Genomic DNA, 17231 nt, shown 5'->3' on the forward strand with positions numbered 1-17231 from the left:
GATCCATTGTTACAGGGCCTCTTTCTGCTGTGGAGCTGGCAGTAGAGTTGCATAATTACATTCTGAAATTAATATAAGCCCAAGGTATGCCCATCACAGATAGAGCTCATCTCAAAAATCGTACTTGTTGGATGGGCAACACTTATTTTAGACATTACCTGTTTCCTGTGCTTTATTTCATTAGAGGCTATGAGCTCAGTTAAGATTTTGGGTGAAAGTCTATTACTATCATCTTATTTTCATTATCCCATATTTATATATATCCAAGGTATGGGATATAAATGATTGTCTTTGTTGCAGGTGGCTTTTGGGGCCTCGAGGTCACTCTGTTCACAGGATCCACAGTGCCTCATGTCCCCAGAGCTGCTCTGAAGGCAGCCCCCACCAGTGCAGGGGGTTATCCAGCCTCATGTAGACAGTGTGAGGAGAGTACAAATGAAAACATTGAGAAATCTACTACCTGGGATTCACAAAAATCAACAAGATCTGACTGGAGAGGGAGCCCTCTGTCTTTAGGACTAATGGTAGAGCATTTACCTAAGAAATGGGAGGCATGAATTGGGCTTTAGTCCAGCTCAATGGAGTTTAGCCTTTCTGTATACCCTGATCCTCAGGAGACTGAGTTTTCTGTGCATTACCTTGAGAAAAACTAGCAGATCAAGTAATTCCACTCATCCTCTTGAGGCTGGGTTCAAGCACAAGTGGCTGACATCACCAGAAAAGCCAAGCAGTACCCATGGAGTGCAGGAACCAACTGTGCTGATTTTGGTGGCCAAAGAACAAAGCGGCTTCTGGGCTCTGCCCCTGCTCCCAAGATGTGGGGGGTTTTTTCCTTTTTTATTTGTTTGTTCATTTTGTTTAGTGCTGTTCAATGTAAAATACATTGTAACAGGGACAAGGATTCTATGAATCCATTCCCATTTAAGCACTGTAATTACTGCCAGACTACTGGCACACTGCTCTTCCTTCAGGAAAAAGAGACTGCATTTTTCAGGATCTCACTCCCCTAGAGATGAAAAAGGATGTTGTTAGATTGTCTGTCCATTGCCAAGGACAGCAAGACAAAAGGTTGTATTCAAGTAGTTGTTGAAAAATTAAAATTGCAGTATAAATATCTTGCTCAACATTTTATTAAAGTAGCAACAAAAATTCATTACAAATTAATCCCCACAGCAGCATGCATCCAAGAATTACAAAATGCTTCTTTGGAACAAAAATTGTTCTACATTTATCAGTAGTACATTTCTCTGAACAATTTCACACTATTTATAATAAACAAATAAATAAACCAGGTGAAATGACAGAATGAAACCAGAATTACTCTGGATAGGCAAAGAAAAAATTCCCTCCAAACCAGTTGCTCTTACATAGTTTGTTAGAATTCAAATTTCCAAGATTCAACTCCCAAATTATTGAATTCAGGAGTCCAAATCACTTTGACTGAGCCAATTCACTTGCATTCTCTGTATCACTGTATCCCTGTAGTAATGAAAGAATCATGAGAAAACAAACTCTTACCAAAAAGAACAAAAGAACAAAGAAACAATTCTGTCTGAAGAAGATATAAAATATGGAAAGATCATTTTCAAATTTCACTGCAATTTGTAGCAAAAAAACAACTTTTGCAACAAAAGAAACATACATAGCAGAGATATGAATTCACTGTTGAAAGAACAATTTATCTTTTCATATTCTTGAAATAGTGGTTTTTTTCCATGGTGACAGTGCTCAGATCTGGGGGGTGTGTGAGAGATTTATTCATTTTTTTATATATTGTAGAATAACTTTTTAAAAAACAACCAAAATTGTCAACTTCCAAAGTTACTGATCCAAGCCTTCACTGTGTAGCTGGAGAGGTACTGCAGCAGCTCCTTCAGTCCATTTTTCCAGGTAATTGTTTTAGAAGTGATGCTAGTGAGATCTTTATCATCTGACTTGTGCCATCCTTTTCCACAGAAGCATCATAAACCCTTTCACAGCACATAGGAGCTTCTTTTATATATCCTTTGCTCTGAACTCAGGGAGCTCATGTGATAATTTGAACTAAAGTGGGTTACAAATACACCTGACCTTTCTCAGCTGCACAATTTACCTTCACTGAAGGTTCTGAAATCTCAGCATTTCAGAAAGGATGCAGCATAGCTCCCCAAGCCAGATGTGAAAGCAGCACCTCTTCTGTTACATTCTGAGTAAACTTCTAACTAAAAGTCCAATAAGAATGCAATCCCTTACAGGAAAGATGTTAAATAAGGATATAGGCATGGATTTCAATATTGCTACCAATCAGACAATTCTTCCAGACTAAATGTTGCAAAGGACTTTGCTATCCACAAAATAAATATACAATGATAGTTATATTACTGCAGTCAGTAGTTGACATCCAGCCACTTTCACTTCTAGCAAAAAAAAAATTGATATAATTATCAGTAAATTTAAAACCATGTAATTAAAATACATTCTCACATATATAATTTACAACATCTATGTACAAGAAAAAAGGTTGATGGCTGTTCTAAACAGAAGGGCAAACACAGAAACAGTTACATCAGCATGATATCTGACAAAGTTTTGTAGTGTGAGCTGTACATCAGTATAAATTTAGAATGGATTTCACAATTAACATCTATAAAGATACAGTCACATCACATTATCAGTTAAAATCACACCTTAGCTTAAATATGCAATTATAAATATTGTGGTTTTGCACACAATTTTGCAATCATAATAATTTCTGTTGGCACAAATAAATATCAGAATGAAATAATTTCATTTTTGTTATTCCCAGTGATGGTGGATACAAAGTCACCTACATGGATTTTAGCCCTTCATGAAGCATCACAAAGAATATGGGCTTAAATACCTCACTTGAGCATCTGTTGGAGCAGAGACTGAGAAAGCAGACAGTTGCTTTTTGAGCAAAAAGGCAAATAAAGGAGAGAATTCACTTCTGGTACTGTTGGTCTATAAGAGCTGTAATTCAGTCTGTGCTCTGAAAGCCTTGAGATAAAAGTGTAAGTTTTACTGTTATTATACAAACACTGAGCTCAGGTTTTACCCAGCCAGTTGTGCTCCTCATCAGCCAGCCAGGTTTCCATGGAATGCCCTCTGCCTGCTGCTAGACCTGCACATCTTGCTTTTTAAGTTAGAAAAGCAACTAGTTCTAGTATCTCTTGAGAAATTCTGGAAAGTAGGGCCTCCTCTGAAAGCACTGAATAGATGCCTGGCTGAAAACAGCATGTGAAGGGCAGAGGGATTTCCAGGCACCAGCTCCACCAGTGGCCTCTGCCCCCAGCTCAGACTGGGAATCAGCTCCCAGCAGCTGAGAGCAGTCCTGGCTTCATCACAAGAGTTTGCAAAGTCAGACACAGGAACTTGCCTTTACTTTGAATGTCTCTTGCCTAAACAGCCATAAATTCCTGTGTAAGGTTCATAGATAATTTAATTTCTCTGTGACAAGTGCTTTGGAGGAAATGTTAAGCAGGTCGTGGTATCTCTCCTTGGCTTTCCCTTATCATGGCAACCTGTAGCTTTAAGCAAGTGTAAGCAGTAAGATGCTATAGAACTCTGTATTTTCACATCAGGCTCTACAAAGGAAAGGCTTGCCCAAAGTGTGTGGTCACAGCTACAGAATTGTATTTATGAGATTAATTGCTAGGTGCTAATTTAAGATTACATCGGTATCCTTCTCTCTGACTCTTGAGCCCTAGCCAGCTTTGCTTACTTGGCTGACACATGACTTACTCTGTCATTTTAGTTCTTCCTTCTTTTAAAAGAATCCTGGACATTGCCCTTCCAGTCCTGTGGGGGTTCAGACATCTGCACAGAAATAGACACCACTGCATGTGCCTGCCTGGTGGCCTGTGCTGCTCAGATAGACAAACCTGGCAAGCTGGGAAATGCAGAGGATTTGGGAAAGATTGCAACATGGCCTGCATGAGTCCTGCTTCTGGCTCTGCTCCAGACAAAGCTCTGCCAGCTTCTGGAATTTTGTCACACCTACTCTGCTGGTTAAAACCTCCTTGCTGTTGGTCCCTTCCCTGCCCTGCCATCACTCTGCCAAGCTGGAAAGTGCCCGTGGAGCTCTGCAAAGGTGAAACAGGATAAAGCAAGGATGCAGACAGAGCAAGATACAGACTGCAAAATCACAGAATCACAGAGTGAGTAAGGTTGGAAGGGACCACAGGTGGTCATCTGGTCCAGCCTCCCTGCTCAAGCAGGGTCATCCCAGGGCACATGGCACAGGACTGAGTCCAGATGGTTCTTGAGTATGTACAGTCAGGGAGACTCCACAACCTCTCTGAGCAACGTTTGCTTCCTCCTTGCCATGTAGAGAATGCCCAACAGAGTCCTTTGGATGCAGCAGAAATAGGTTCATGGTTTTAACACTTAAATCTGAGGCCTATCAGGGTATTTTTAGTTTGAAAATATAGCTGAATATTAGTGAAAGTAGCTTGAATTAGGGAAGTGGCTGTGTAGGCAAAACAATACTGGATAGGAAAGCCTTACAATGCTGTCGAGACTGCTTCTTTCACCCACACTGGGCAGGTTTGTGACTTGGGGATGGGGCTGTGCAGGGCAGGGAGCTGGACTCGATCATCCTTCTGGGTCTTTTCCAAATCAGACTATTCTGTGATTCTGTGAATCAGGTTTTTTACATGTTTTTGAATGTCATGTACAAATGTCATGTGCAAAATGTTCATGACACACAGGAACACACAGGTACTTTCCTGGGCTTCTGCAGCACAGAAGTGAGAAAATGAACTTCTAGCAAGAACAAGAGCTGGTCTAGAGCAAAGCCAAAGCAAGACCTGATATTTTGTCTGTAGCTACATTAGGGAGACTGGCCCCAGGCTCCTTATCATGGGCCTGTGTGGGAAGAGCAGGGAAGGGGCTATGCTGTCAAGTAAAAAGCCAGCATGACTTTTCCTCTGACAACAGTTTATGTCCTGAAGTATTGGAATAGATAAACTTTAAAAACACTAAAGATTTAAACATTTATAAAGTGTTATTTTTCTCTGAATTTTCCTCTCTTCCCTAGATATTATCAATATTAAAGCTCTAAACCCTTCTAGTTCTCTTAGATACAATTGGTATTGAACCAAGATAAAAGGAGCTGTTGAAAGCCTGTTACATACTCTTCAATATCTGCCAATTTCCAACAGGATTCAGTAATAGTTGAGACTTACATTTAAAGTGGTACATCTATAAACCTGATTGCTGAAAAAGATAAGCTATTTTAAATGCTTCTTACTGACTTTTTAATTTGTTTGTTTCCTGCTGCAAATTCATTGAATAGTCTTCCTATTTCACGCTGTTCAAGGTAAAAATAAACCAAAGAAAAGAAAGATTTTGTGCTTTTTGCCATCAGACACCTGTTTATTGAAGCATGCTGTGATGGCTGCAATGAGATTTGCACTGATGTGGGATGAGGGAGTCACTGGCAGGTAATTACTGCTATCAGCAGCAGTTTTTGTTGCTGTTGGAAGGTCTCCTGGGTACTGCGCACTGCAGGCACACATTAGAGCAGCTCCTCTCCTCACCTCTCATCTTCACAGGGAGTATCATCCCCTGCCCCACTCTGTGTCCATGGACATGTCCTGGCAAGCCTTGCTCATTCTGAGATCACAGACCACTCTTCAGGCAGGTAATGGGAAGAAGGATTTAGGTGTTCTCCTGGAGCCAACTCACCTGGCTAAAGTTAGGTTGTATTAAGTACTTCATTCAGTTAGCCTCAATAATATACTCTTTTCACTCCCCAAGATGCTGCATTTTCCTGGAGGGCACAGGCAGGTATGAAAAGATTTATGGTAGCTTCTGCAATTCTGTGAGTAGAAACGTCCTTACAATTCATACAGTGGGTGGGAGCAGAGCATCCAAACCTCTTACACAGCTGCACACTCAGAACAAGGTGGGCTTCAGGCCTGAAAGAGAGGAGAGAAGAAGCAAAGTGAGAAAGAATATTTTACACTCTCATATAATCTGCAAAAACAAATGAAAACTAAGCCTCTTTGTAGATCCTCTATATTTTTAAGATCTAAATGCATGGGTTCACAAACAGCACTTAAGGAGTATTGTGTAAAAAAAGCATCATGAAAACAGTAATGTGCATCATCAAGAGAAGTGGGTTAAAGAGATGTGCTACTCACTACAGAATGAAAGTGCTGGTGTGTGGGAAAGCCTCTCCTCAGCACCAGCTGTGTGGTTAACCCCCAGATTGAGTCAAGGGGGAAGGCACAAGAAAATGCCCCATGGCCCTCCCTGCAGCCAGCCAGAGCATGTCCAGAGGAATCACCAGCTCAGCACCCTCCTGCCAGATGTGGACCTGAGGCACCACGCCTGAGAACCACTTTCTGATGCTCTGCTAGAGCCCACTGTTCCTCAGAAAAGAAGGCTTAACCTGATTGCTTCTCCCCATCCTTCTGCATGCTTCAGATCCTCCAAGTCCCCCCATGCTTGGCACAAGGCACTTTGAAAACATAACTTTCCAGAGCTGGGCAGTGTCCCTCCCTGCCATGCCCTGTTTGATGCATGACCTGTCACTGCCAGCCTCTCCCAGTGCTGCCCTGGCTGAAAGCTACCCCAGCACAGCCCCATGCCCAGCAACGTGCCCTGGTTCTGGAGGACCCACAGCAGACACTGAAATGTATTAACTATTACCTTGGATGACAAACAGGTATCACCAATGGACAGTTTGGCAGAGGACAGGTAGGTATTGGTAATATCTTCTAGCTCAGTGCTGAAATGATCAGAATCCTTGATGACATTATAATTTAGGGCCATGCTGTAACTGGCAGGTTTCTTCTCCTGCTTCTGCTGGTAGTTGCACAGTTTCCTGAAGGCTGCTCTGAATTTCTGGGACATGAGATTGTAAATGACAGGATTGATGGCACTATTTAAATAAATACAGATTCTGCAAAATAGCAGGAACCAGTTTTCTTGGAAGGGCCTGGAAAGAAAGGAGTTGACAACGACCAGGGTGCGGTAGGGCATCCATAGGAATGCAAATAGGATCACAACCACGGCCAGCATTTTGGTAACCTGAGGGAACACAGAGAGAGACAGAAGAGGGGCAGAAGGTCAGTACTCCCCTTGGCATGAACATGTGCATTCTTACACCTCTAGGGCCAAACCAAACCTCTGACAGATCCTTCAGTAGAAATTTCTGATGAAAATTTGATTCAGAAAGGTTTTATACAGTAGGAAGTACAAAAACCTTGGCTTCAAATTTTTCCTAGTTTTTGTTAAATTACTCTTTCCAGATGATATCCCAGTAAGCTAACTGTTGTAGACCTCAGACATTTCCACTTCTTATTCTGGAAGAGGGTGTTGATTTAAATGGGAAAAAAAGGACAAAGAGTATTTTTTTCCCAAACACATTATATCTCTACTTTTAGACTAGTATAGCCTGTAGAGTTACTAAACATGAAGCCTTTTTAGGTTATCTGGTTTAACAGTCAGCCTAAAACAATTTCCCAAAGCAAAAAATAAGGAAAAAAAGAGAACAATTAGATTAATTTATTTTCCTCAAATCCTCAATATTTAATTAGGTCTTCATTATTTGATGTTTACTCTGAAAAGCCAAATAAATTTCACAGAGCCAGGGAAAAAAGGATTTTCAATCAAACTTGATTGTTATAAGAACTTTATTCTATTATGTAATTTTCTTTAGAAAAAAGAAAACAACCTTTGGGAATACCCAGGATAGCTGAAAGGAAGTGAATGAGAAATAGTATTAAAAAAATCCACTTTAAAAGTAGTCTTTCTTTTGTAAATAATTTAATTCTGATGCAGACAGTATTCAACAGTCTCTACATTAAAGAAAGTTTGAAAGGTATTAATAAAGAAAGTAGAAAGCACACAGAAATGTGATATGGGAGGATATGCTGGCACACCTTCATGGAAGTCAGGATGACTTGGTTAACTGTGTGAAATAGAAAGTATTGGCACACATTTTGGTGAGCTATGACTGTTTCTTCTGATTGTACCTTTATAAGAGTTTCCATAGGAAATAACTCCACTAAGATCACTCACACATGCTAGTTTTAGAATTGGGCTTTAGGTTGAAGTTGTGAGTATATAATTATGTTGTCTTCTGACCAGATATGCTCATTATATAAAAACCTGCCATCACAGTCCCTAATGAATGTAATGAATTTCTCCTATCTTTCTAGAAAGACACACTTTTAAGCCAATTTGTTTGGTTTGTTATAGGTATTCTAATAAAGAATGTGATGAAAATCAAAGATACTCTACAAATTGATGTATCTTTATCTATTTATTGGTCTTTGAATGTGCATATTCAAAGGCTGCAATTTTATCTTAGTTCTTCCCTCACCCTTATTTTTGCTTTCTCTACAGCTGTGTTCAGTGGGAGTAAAAATAATGAGAAGTGAGGCTGAGAAATGAGACTGAGAAATGCTATCTATCTCCTTTTTTGTCACTTGACTGATACATTTCATTATGACTTCTACACTGTTTTTGTTTTCTAATTTTCTGAGCACAGTGGTTGTAATAGAGCAAAATACAAACATGAATGATCCAGGTAACTCAAAGGATGATCTCTCCTTATCTCCACTTCTGAAAGGGCCATGCCTGTGAACATGGTAGCAGGGAGAGAGTTGACCCAGTACTGACCCATTCTGGCTCTCATCCCTCCAGTTCAGCTCCAGCCTGTGCCTCCAAAATGAGCAAATCCATTCAGTGGAGAACAATCATTCACTGTAGAAAATAATCCACATTTAAAGGAAGAAAGCCACCATTTGTGGAGCCTGGGTGAACAATGGGACAGAGCCAAACCAACAGATGTATTCCATCAGCTCAGGCATTCAGGGCATAACAGCCTACACGTGCATCAGAGTACTTTGCTACCAGAAGCTCAGCAGGGCACTCCACTATGGTACCTACCAGTCATTGGCAATTTACATTTCTTTCAGGAAAAAATTGCTCAGAGGATCATTTGCAGTGTTGCAGCTATCAGCTTGAGTCTGGACTAGAAGTAAATTATTCTTACTGTCAAGGAGGGGGTAATCCAGAGTGACACAATTAACACTGTACAGCAGTAAAAAAAGACTGTTACTGCTCAAGTGACTGTATCCCATACACCACAAATACATATATATATATAATATATGTATCTTTGTATGTATGTATGTATGTCAGTGTGAAAATTATTAGCTGAATTTGTGTATATTGGCATTTGGATGCACATTTTCTTTTTAACAGCATAAGCTTCTACTGCTGGAAATGAAGCATTCTGCAGAGCTGTTTTCATTCTGCTCAGGTCAACGAACCAACTCATGTACTCATATGCCTTCACAGAGTCTACATGCAGTGCAAGAGAAGAGGCAGAGCCCATGGGTGGCATCTCTTTGGTGGCATCTCTTGGTGGTTCAGGTCCATGCAGGACAATGAGGAGAATTCACTATAATTTTTAACTGTCTGCAATACATATCCTTGCAGAGCTGCCAAAAATAACAAACTTCTCGCAAGGTCACTATTGCCTGTCAGAAATTCAGTTTCCTGATCCATCTGACCAGCTGTGGTTGTCTCTGGGACACACGATGAGGCCCTGAGTTCAGGTAGTTATTTGCTCATTGGTAAGTCCTCCTTAGTCTGGCTCTGGAGTGGTTCCACCTACCTCACACCACGACCTGTGTGCAAAGGCAGCAGTTCTGAGGAGGTGCTCTGGCAAGGCTTACTTAGTCCCAGCGTGGGGATTGTCACCCCACTGCAGGGTGAGGCACCACTCAGGGCTTCTGACACAAATTCACCTCAATTTGTGTTATAGGTGAACCCATTATCTAAATACCTGACTGAGGCCAAAGCTTCATTCTTATCCACACCAAAAGTCTTTATTGCTGAACATAAATTGTTTAGAGGAAAGTTTGGTCCTCTTTGTTTAAGCAAAATGCCATATCCTTTTTCAAATCACTTCATGTGAAACAAAACTAAACATATATTGGGAAGAGGCTAATTATTTTGATATCAGTGGAGTGCTAAGAGGACAAATTTTAAAAGAACATGTTTTTTATTACCTGTGAGCATACCAAAGCTCCCTGAAAGCAGCAGCACTACATCCTCAATTCACTGCTCAGGTGAAGGCAAACACACTGATTGCTCTTTTCTTGTGGATGTGCACTGTATGTCCTATGCTCAGGGTACAAATTATTCTTAGGGAGATTGAAAACATGGTAAAAAGACTTTGAGCAATTTCAGCTTAGTCCAAATTTCAAGTGTAGTTTGAATGATAACAAAAGAACTTCAGATTGAATATGGTTCTGCCTGTACATAAACATTCTTCAGGCCCTATCTTTTTATTTCTGAGGATGCTCTAAAGAATATTTAAAATATATATTACTAAACAGAGTCCCAATATTTTAATTCTGAACTAGTATCCTCTTTTTCCTCCCTGCTCCAAAACCTTCTTATTCTAAGGAAGGGTTTTTATTAAACATTTTCATTATCCTGGTACGAACAGTTTAGTATTGCTTCCTTCTCCTTTGAGTACTAATCTTTCTTACACTGATAGTAAAAGCAATAGTCACTCTGGTGTTTTAAAGCATGTAATAACATCTTTCTTCTTGTGCCTGGTTGTGTTCATTGCAACACACAGAGATTGCATATCCCAGTCCATGATTTCCTAATCAAAAAGAAGTTGTGCAATAAGAAGGAGAATTAAATAAATAGAAGGATTAAGGTCTTGATATACTAACACCACAAGTGAAACCAAGTGATAAGATTGAGGATTTCATGTAAGCTGTGTAAAACTTATCTTGCACTGCAAGCTGGAATCTGTGCTTGTTGTGCTGTGAGAGAGCAGAGGGATTTCTCTGGTGAGCAGGTCATGACTGCAACACTGCCCAAGAGAGGACTTTCTCTAGACGGTCTACCTGCTATTCCTGACCATGATAGCCACAATGACCTTAGATTTGATTGGACTAATCAAGTAACTTTGTGAGATACACATACTGTTAAGTGAGCTGGATTCCATCTCAAGTTTAAACCAACATGTTTGCTATGTAAGGCTGCATTTATTTTTCTCAGTCACCTTGATATCTGAGGAAAGTAGGAATTCCTTTGGGGAAAGTATGAAACCTTCATGCAAATATGCAATTCAGTATTCATGCTATAAATGGAAAAGAAAAAAAAAAATCTGTGATCTGTGGGCTGCAGGACCCACACTGAAACAGAGGAAAAGGGTGAGAAGGAAGGAATGACAAGGGACCAACCTGTGCAACCTGACTGCAGCACTCTCTGGCCCCACACTGCTGGTGGCTGCAGGGAAGGGACTGAGTGTAACTTGTGGCTATAACAACGGGCAATCAATTAGCGCTATTAATTTTCCCCAAGTTGAGTCTGCACTGCCCAATAACTGATAGTTTGTTTGCCTGTCCTTGTCTTGGATCATGAAGAATAGGAGCACTTCCCATTTTCTCTCCCATTCTCAGCTGGAGCCAATCCGCCTATAGAAACATGCATATGTTTATTTTCATAGAATTGTTCTTGGATAAATATGAGAACTGCTACAGAAGTAGGAAGTTCACCCCATATTTTCAGACACCTTTTCTACAGATCACATGCTGGATATTGTACACTCCTCAATCCCTGTAGTGCAGCACAGGTCCAGGAAGACACAGAGTTTCACATTTCAGCAGGACTCACTGTGAGGCCAGACTGTATTGTCAGCTATATGTGTCCTTGTCAGCATGGCAGGAAATTTTCTTCTTTGTGTCTTAATAACTGTTGAGATTCTAGATTTTTTTTAATATGTACTTGTTTTTTCACCTTTACTCTTGTTTTTCTTGTTTTTTACACCATTGCCTATCTTTTGCATGTTGCTATTATACAAAAAATATTACTAGTTGTGCCACGCTATCCTTGCTTTCCTTCCTGTGTTGTACTATATGCAAATTCTAGCTTTACTTAAAATGAAGCTGCTTTAAGCAATCAGGTTGCTTGGGCTTTTAGAGGAAGTCTTGCTGTCTTTACAAGACATAAAAGATATCACATTATAATCTTCACTTTTTGGTTTCATAACAGTGTCCATATTCATCAGTGTTCAATGCAAAAGATTTGTTTGATTTTCAAGTGATACTGGCACATGTAATCAAGTATAAAGTGATATTAACTTGAAGAGCAGGTTATCTTCTTCTACTAATTAATGGACAAAGAAAAACAACATTAAACACTTCCTGACTATTAACTATAATTGGCGTCATAATTAAATTTAACCTAGCCCACATATTTGTGTTGTGTGTTTCCAAGCATAGCTCTAGTGCTCTCTGAGGGCTCAGTGCTCTAGAAGGCAGCTCAGTTAACTTCTGAGATTTTTGCCATCTCTGTGATAGGAGAACATGGTCCCTCTCATAACAGTAGCAATTGAAGCAAAATAAGAAGAATATAAAGAGTAAGAAGAATATCCCCAGAGCCATCTGCAAAAGATGCACCCTGTGTTTCCTATCACTGCACCAGCTGAGCTGCCTGCTGCACATCATGTGGTTTACTGCAAACAGCCAGCAATTAATCTGCTCACTATATTCCACTGGTATTATTACACACAGCAGCATACATATTCAACAATATAAAAAGAACCTAGTCAAACCTATGCCTCAGTTTTGAGCCATCGGTACAAAAAATATTTTCTGAAAGACAGAGAAACAAAGATATTTAGCATTTACAAAGCAATTTAGATACAGACTTCCTTAAACAGACTTTTTACAGGAGAGTTAGAGACATGAAAATTTACATCTTGACTGCATTTGCTGAGTGACATAGTGCTTTAGCTGGGACTCAGCCTCAAGTGTCCCAAACTCCCAGGATAGTTCCTTCCCTTCAAATCTCAAAAATAAGTCAAGAGTCACTTTGTATATTTGGCAAGATTACTAATAATCTGTAATGTAAGGAAATTATAGTTGAAAATGTTTCCATCCTATCTGACACTTCCTAATTGCTTTCTGATATAGGAAATAAAGTACTGTTTTGTTTTGGGTTTTTTTTTTTTTTTTTTGGTCCTTGCAGTAGGTAATAATGTACAGGCAAGAAAAAAATGTATTTTTATGCATATGTGTATGTATCACTGATTTTAAACTTGACTACTTAAAAAAAAGGAAGAATGGAAGAATGTATTTTACCTCTTTCCACAGCTTCAGACAAGGGAGCTTTAAAACAAGTTGTTTAGGTTTCAGAAAGCCATTTCAAATAGTTGTTCCTACCTGCCTTCGAGAAGCAATAGTGCTATTGAAACTCCTGTTAGTCATCTTGGAATTCACTGGCTTGCTTTGGTGAGCCACATCATTCCTCCAGGTCTTAGAGTTTTCTTTTGGGTCTGAAGGGATGGGGTTCAGGAACAGTATTCTAGCAATCAGGCCATAGAGCACAGTTGCCAATACCATTGGCACAACATAAAATATACCAAAGTCCATCATGTAGATAGGAGAGTAATAGCTCCTGGAGACCTTGTAGCCACAGGACACAACAGTGGTCTCTTTGTAGGCTACTGTATTAAGGTCTAGCAAGAAAAACCAGAGCATACAGTATATGGAGGTGAAAGCCCAAACAAAAACAATGATCTTTTTGGCTCTTGAAAAAGTGCAGAGGAATTGAGCTTTGATTGGGTGGCAGATGGCTATGTACCTCTCAATGGTGAAGGCAGCGATGGAAAAAGAAGAAGCGTTGATTCCCAGGTACTGGAGATAAGTGATGCAGAGGCACCCGACGTAGCCGTACACCCAGGATCTGTACAGGCTCTCTGTGATATTGGGCAGTCCTGCAGCCACAAGCACCATGAGATCTGCCACGGCCAGGCTCACCAGATAGCAGTTAGTGGGAGTTCTCATGTGCTTCGTTCTGAGGACCACCAAAACCACCATGATGTTGCCCACGATGCCCAGCCCGCAGATGAGGAGGACCAAGAGGATGGTAACCACTTGGTATTCGGCTGTAATGATCTCCTGGCTCGATAGTGGCAGCCCAGTCTGGTTCTGCTCGTCTCCTGTGCCATTCTCCATCTTCACCAGCCCACTGCTGCTTCTGCCAAGCACTCGATCTCAGCACCTGCTCTCCATGGTCCCCTGCAAAAGGGTCACTGGAGCAGAGTGTGGGTGAGCTGCAGCCCCAGAACACGTTCTCCATGTAGGCACAGTCCCATTCCTGTACCGTCCTCCACTCCCCCTACAGCATCTGAACTTTCAGTCTTGTAAAGTCAACTATGGGATGGGTTAGTCCCTCTAAGGCCCCAGCTCACTTGCACAGGCTAAAAGGCTGTTTCCTCACAGCTGCTTTGAGGCATTCGCGAAAAGCCAGCCCGTGGAGGTGGGAGTTTCCTGCCTGCAGTGGCAGGGAAGCGCAGCCCCTGCTCTGCCAGCTGCTGAGCCGCCCCGCGCTCCGGCAGCGCCGCTGGCCAGGAGGAGCCGCCGCGCTCCGAGGGTGGAGACAGCAGCGGGAGGTGAAACCAGAGGGATCCGTGAAGGTTTTCTGCTCCACGCCGCTCTCCCTCTCTGCTCTCAGGCAGCTATCATGACAGCATCGATCGCATTGATCCACGCTGGCAAACAAAGCGTGGCTGGCTTTTGCTGGCTGGCAACAAAACTGCACTGATTTTTAAAATTCTGACTGCTGGCATGCCCTTGTGAAAAGTAATGGCTATTTACATTTGCCTCCTGCTTTGCAAGGAGTCCCTTCAGGGCTTTACAGAAGCAAATGCATCCCAGCTCTTGAAAATAGCAGGAAAAAATGTAGGGGTCTTTTTTACTTAATAGAAAATTCTGTTCAAAACCTCTACCACTACAGCTGTCATCACTCCTGAGTCCTTTCAACTCTTTTGAATCGCAGCAGAGCAACAATAAAATGATCGCAACACAAATTGCTTCTTAACGAGATCTGTCACACAGGCACACGTGTGCATGCACACAACACAATGTCACTAATCTACTACTCTTTCCCCAATGTACATTCTCCTCTGATTGAATAAACTCCTCCATGGTCAGTCAGGTTGTGTAAAACCACAGACAAATCAAAGACTGGTGGAAATAACTGTTTTGAGCAGTGCAGATGAAACCCTACCAATTCAGTAGCTCAGCTGCACCTGGAGACTGCACTTTCCTGTCTCACTTGCTATCTAAATGCATTAGTGAGAAAAACAATAGCAAACCCTTCTGTAAGGCTCTGTGAAAGTGCCCTTGTCAGCTCCCAAACACAGTCTCTCAGCCCACCACTTCTCCTTATGCTACTGTGTTAAAAGTTTGAAGAGCAAACTTGTCTTAAAATCCCTTATTTTTCTGTATTTAGGGCAATTGGTTTTGCTCTTTGCTCAGGAAGCAAAAGGTTCAACAAAATAAAGTGTTGCACAACTGAGGAAAGGCATCTTGGATTTCAAAACAGACTGTAGTGTTTAGCACTGGCACACGTTTGCAAAACTAGGACTTTAAGTAGACTTAAACAGGTGGTGACAAAAAGAGAGTATCACCTGAATGAGAGCTGAAAATCAGACTCAAACAATTCCAGAGGTTTGAAGCCACTCAGTTAATGCTTTCCAGCCATTTTTTCCATTTGCCTTTTCCATTTGCCTATGTTGTGATCACATACTTTTTATCTGTAGATCCAAGAATACTTAATGAAGTAAAGCAAATATAATTTTTCCTGTTTAATAGATTAAGAAACAAGAGTGAAAAGAATTAGATTGTTTTGCCAGTGGTCTTGCAGTGGCCTATGGGAAAATGCAGGTTGCTGATTACTTCACCAACAGTATATCAGCAGAAACATATAATCTTGATTGTCCTTCATACCATCTGCAGATCCTGTTATTTTGGACGCAGCTGAAGGAGGAAGGTCAGTACTACTGTAATGCCTGGGTGTCATAAAAAATATTACTTCCAGCCCCTCTACACTCCACAACATTTTATCCTTCAAAATGGACAGCTTTCCCCTTCCATGCTTTTAAAGCTGTGTGACCATAGTGGGGGCAGCCCCTGATGTTCAAGCCTGCAGTATAAATAGCACCACAAGGGAGCCCAGGACTGAGAGATCACAGAGTTGGTGTCAGCACTCAGGGACCCAGCAAGGCACTGAATCAAAGATTCAAACCAGGAAACTGAGAGAGATGGCTCTGTGGATAAACTCCTCAGTCCTCAGGGACCTCAGCTGAATTAAAAGTTTTTGGCACCTCCATAGACTGACTCCTCCTTAAGGGTGACTGATGCCCTTCTGCCACACCGTCACACAGTGAAGTCTTGCTGCTCCTGTTTCTGTATATCCTGCTGGCTTATGGAGGCAACCTGCAGGTTCTGATTTGGCCTGAGAATCAGCACATCTGAGAGCACGAAAGTGTTTGCAGTGCAGGAACTAATGGCTGAGGACATGGCATGCAGAGAAGCTGTGGAATATTTAAAAGGCCAGGATTTTGAAGTAAATATTGGAGCTCTGGAAGATGTACAAGACATGTATTATCTGATGGTTGCCTCATTCTTCTGCATCTGCTTCTGGTCTGTGTCAGAGAGAGGATGGACGGTCTTGTCTCAGTCACTTTTTATGAGTTTTTATCAAGTGCTGCATTCTGGTCGTGAAAAAGGTACAGAGTTGTCACTGTATGGCTACAAGGAAATAAATCTACAGAAGGCATTCAGAGGATTTAATCAAAAGCAAAATTTTAAGTATTTTATCAAAAAGTAAGTATTTTATGAAAATACTATCAATATTAACATACTAAAACATTAACATACTACCAGTATGAACACAAGTAAATATTTTCCTTTTCATAAAATACTTCCACAACCTACAATGTTTGTATAAAACCTGCAGTAATTGCAGAAGGAATTTCAAGACTGGAAATATAAATTCCATGTAATTAGAGCATCTGGTGCTGTGGATTTTGCTGAAACATCATTTGATTCACTTTGCCTGATACATTCAAATGATCCTTTCAACAGGATTATCAGTCAGATTCAGATACTGAATCTGGGAATCAGTACAAGACCAATCTTTTCTCCCAGTTGATGCTGTGCTAATGCAATTCTCAAAATATGGTGGCTAGTTTCACAAGCAGCTCAGCATGAATACATGCAGGCCTGGCAGCTGTGCCAGGGAAATTTTGACAGAAGGTGGCCCAGAGACTGCTGTGAAACTTTTACTGCATATTTGTTACGCCATTTTATGCCTGTACCTGTTGGTCCAGCATCAGTTGACATTGCATGTAGAAATGAGGACAGACACAGTTTGCAAGTCGACAACAACGAGCA

General features: G+C 41.0%; 1 protein-coding gene across 1 annotated transcript; it reads right to left on the reverse strand.

Annotated features, from left to right (window-relative positions):
- Window positions 1-1710: 1710 nt before the first annotated feature.
- On the reverse strand, window positions 1711-14101 carry TRHR (thyrotropin releasing hormone receptor). The gene is made up of 3 exons (XM_036396941.2): window positions 13212-14101; window positions 6658-7038; window positions 1711-5921 (listed from the first exon to the last, which is right to left on the reverse strand). The coding sequence occupies exons 1-3, from the start codon at window positions 14004-14006 to the stop codon at window positions 5916-5918; spliced, it is 1182 nt and encodes a 393-aa protein (XP_036252834.1). The 5' UTR covers window positions 14007-14101; the 3' UTR covers window positions 1711-5915.
- Between the last annotated feature and the right edge of the window lie 3130 nt (window positions 14102-17231).

Source organism: Molothrus ater, chromosome 1 (assembly GCF_012460135.2).
Source record: "Molothrus ater isolate BHLD 08-10-18 breed brown headed cowbird chromosome 1, BPBGC_Mater_1.1, whole genome shotgun sequence".
Taxonomy (NCBI): Eukaryota; Metazoa; Chordata; class Aves; order Passeriformes; family Icteridae; genus Molothrus; species Molothrus ater.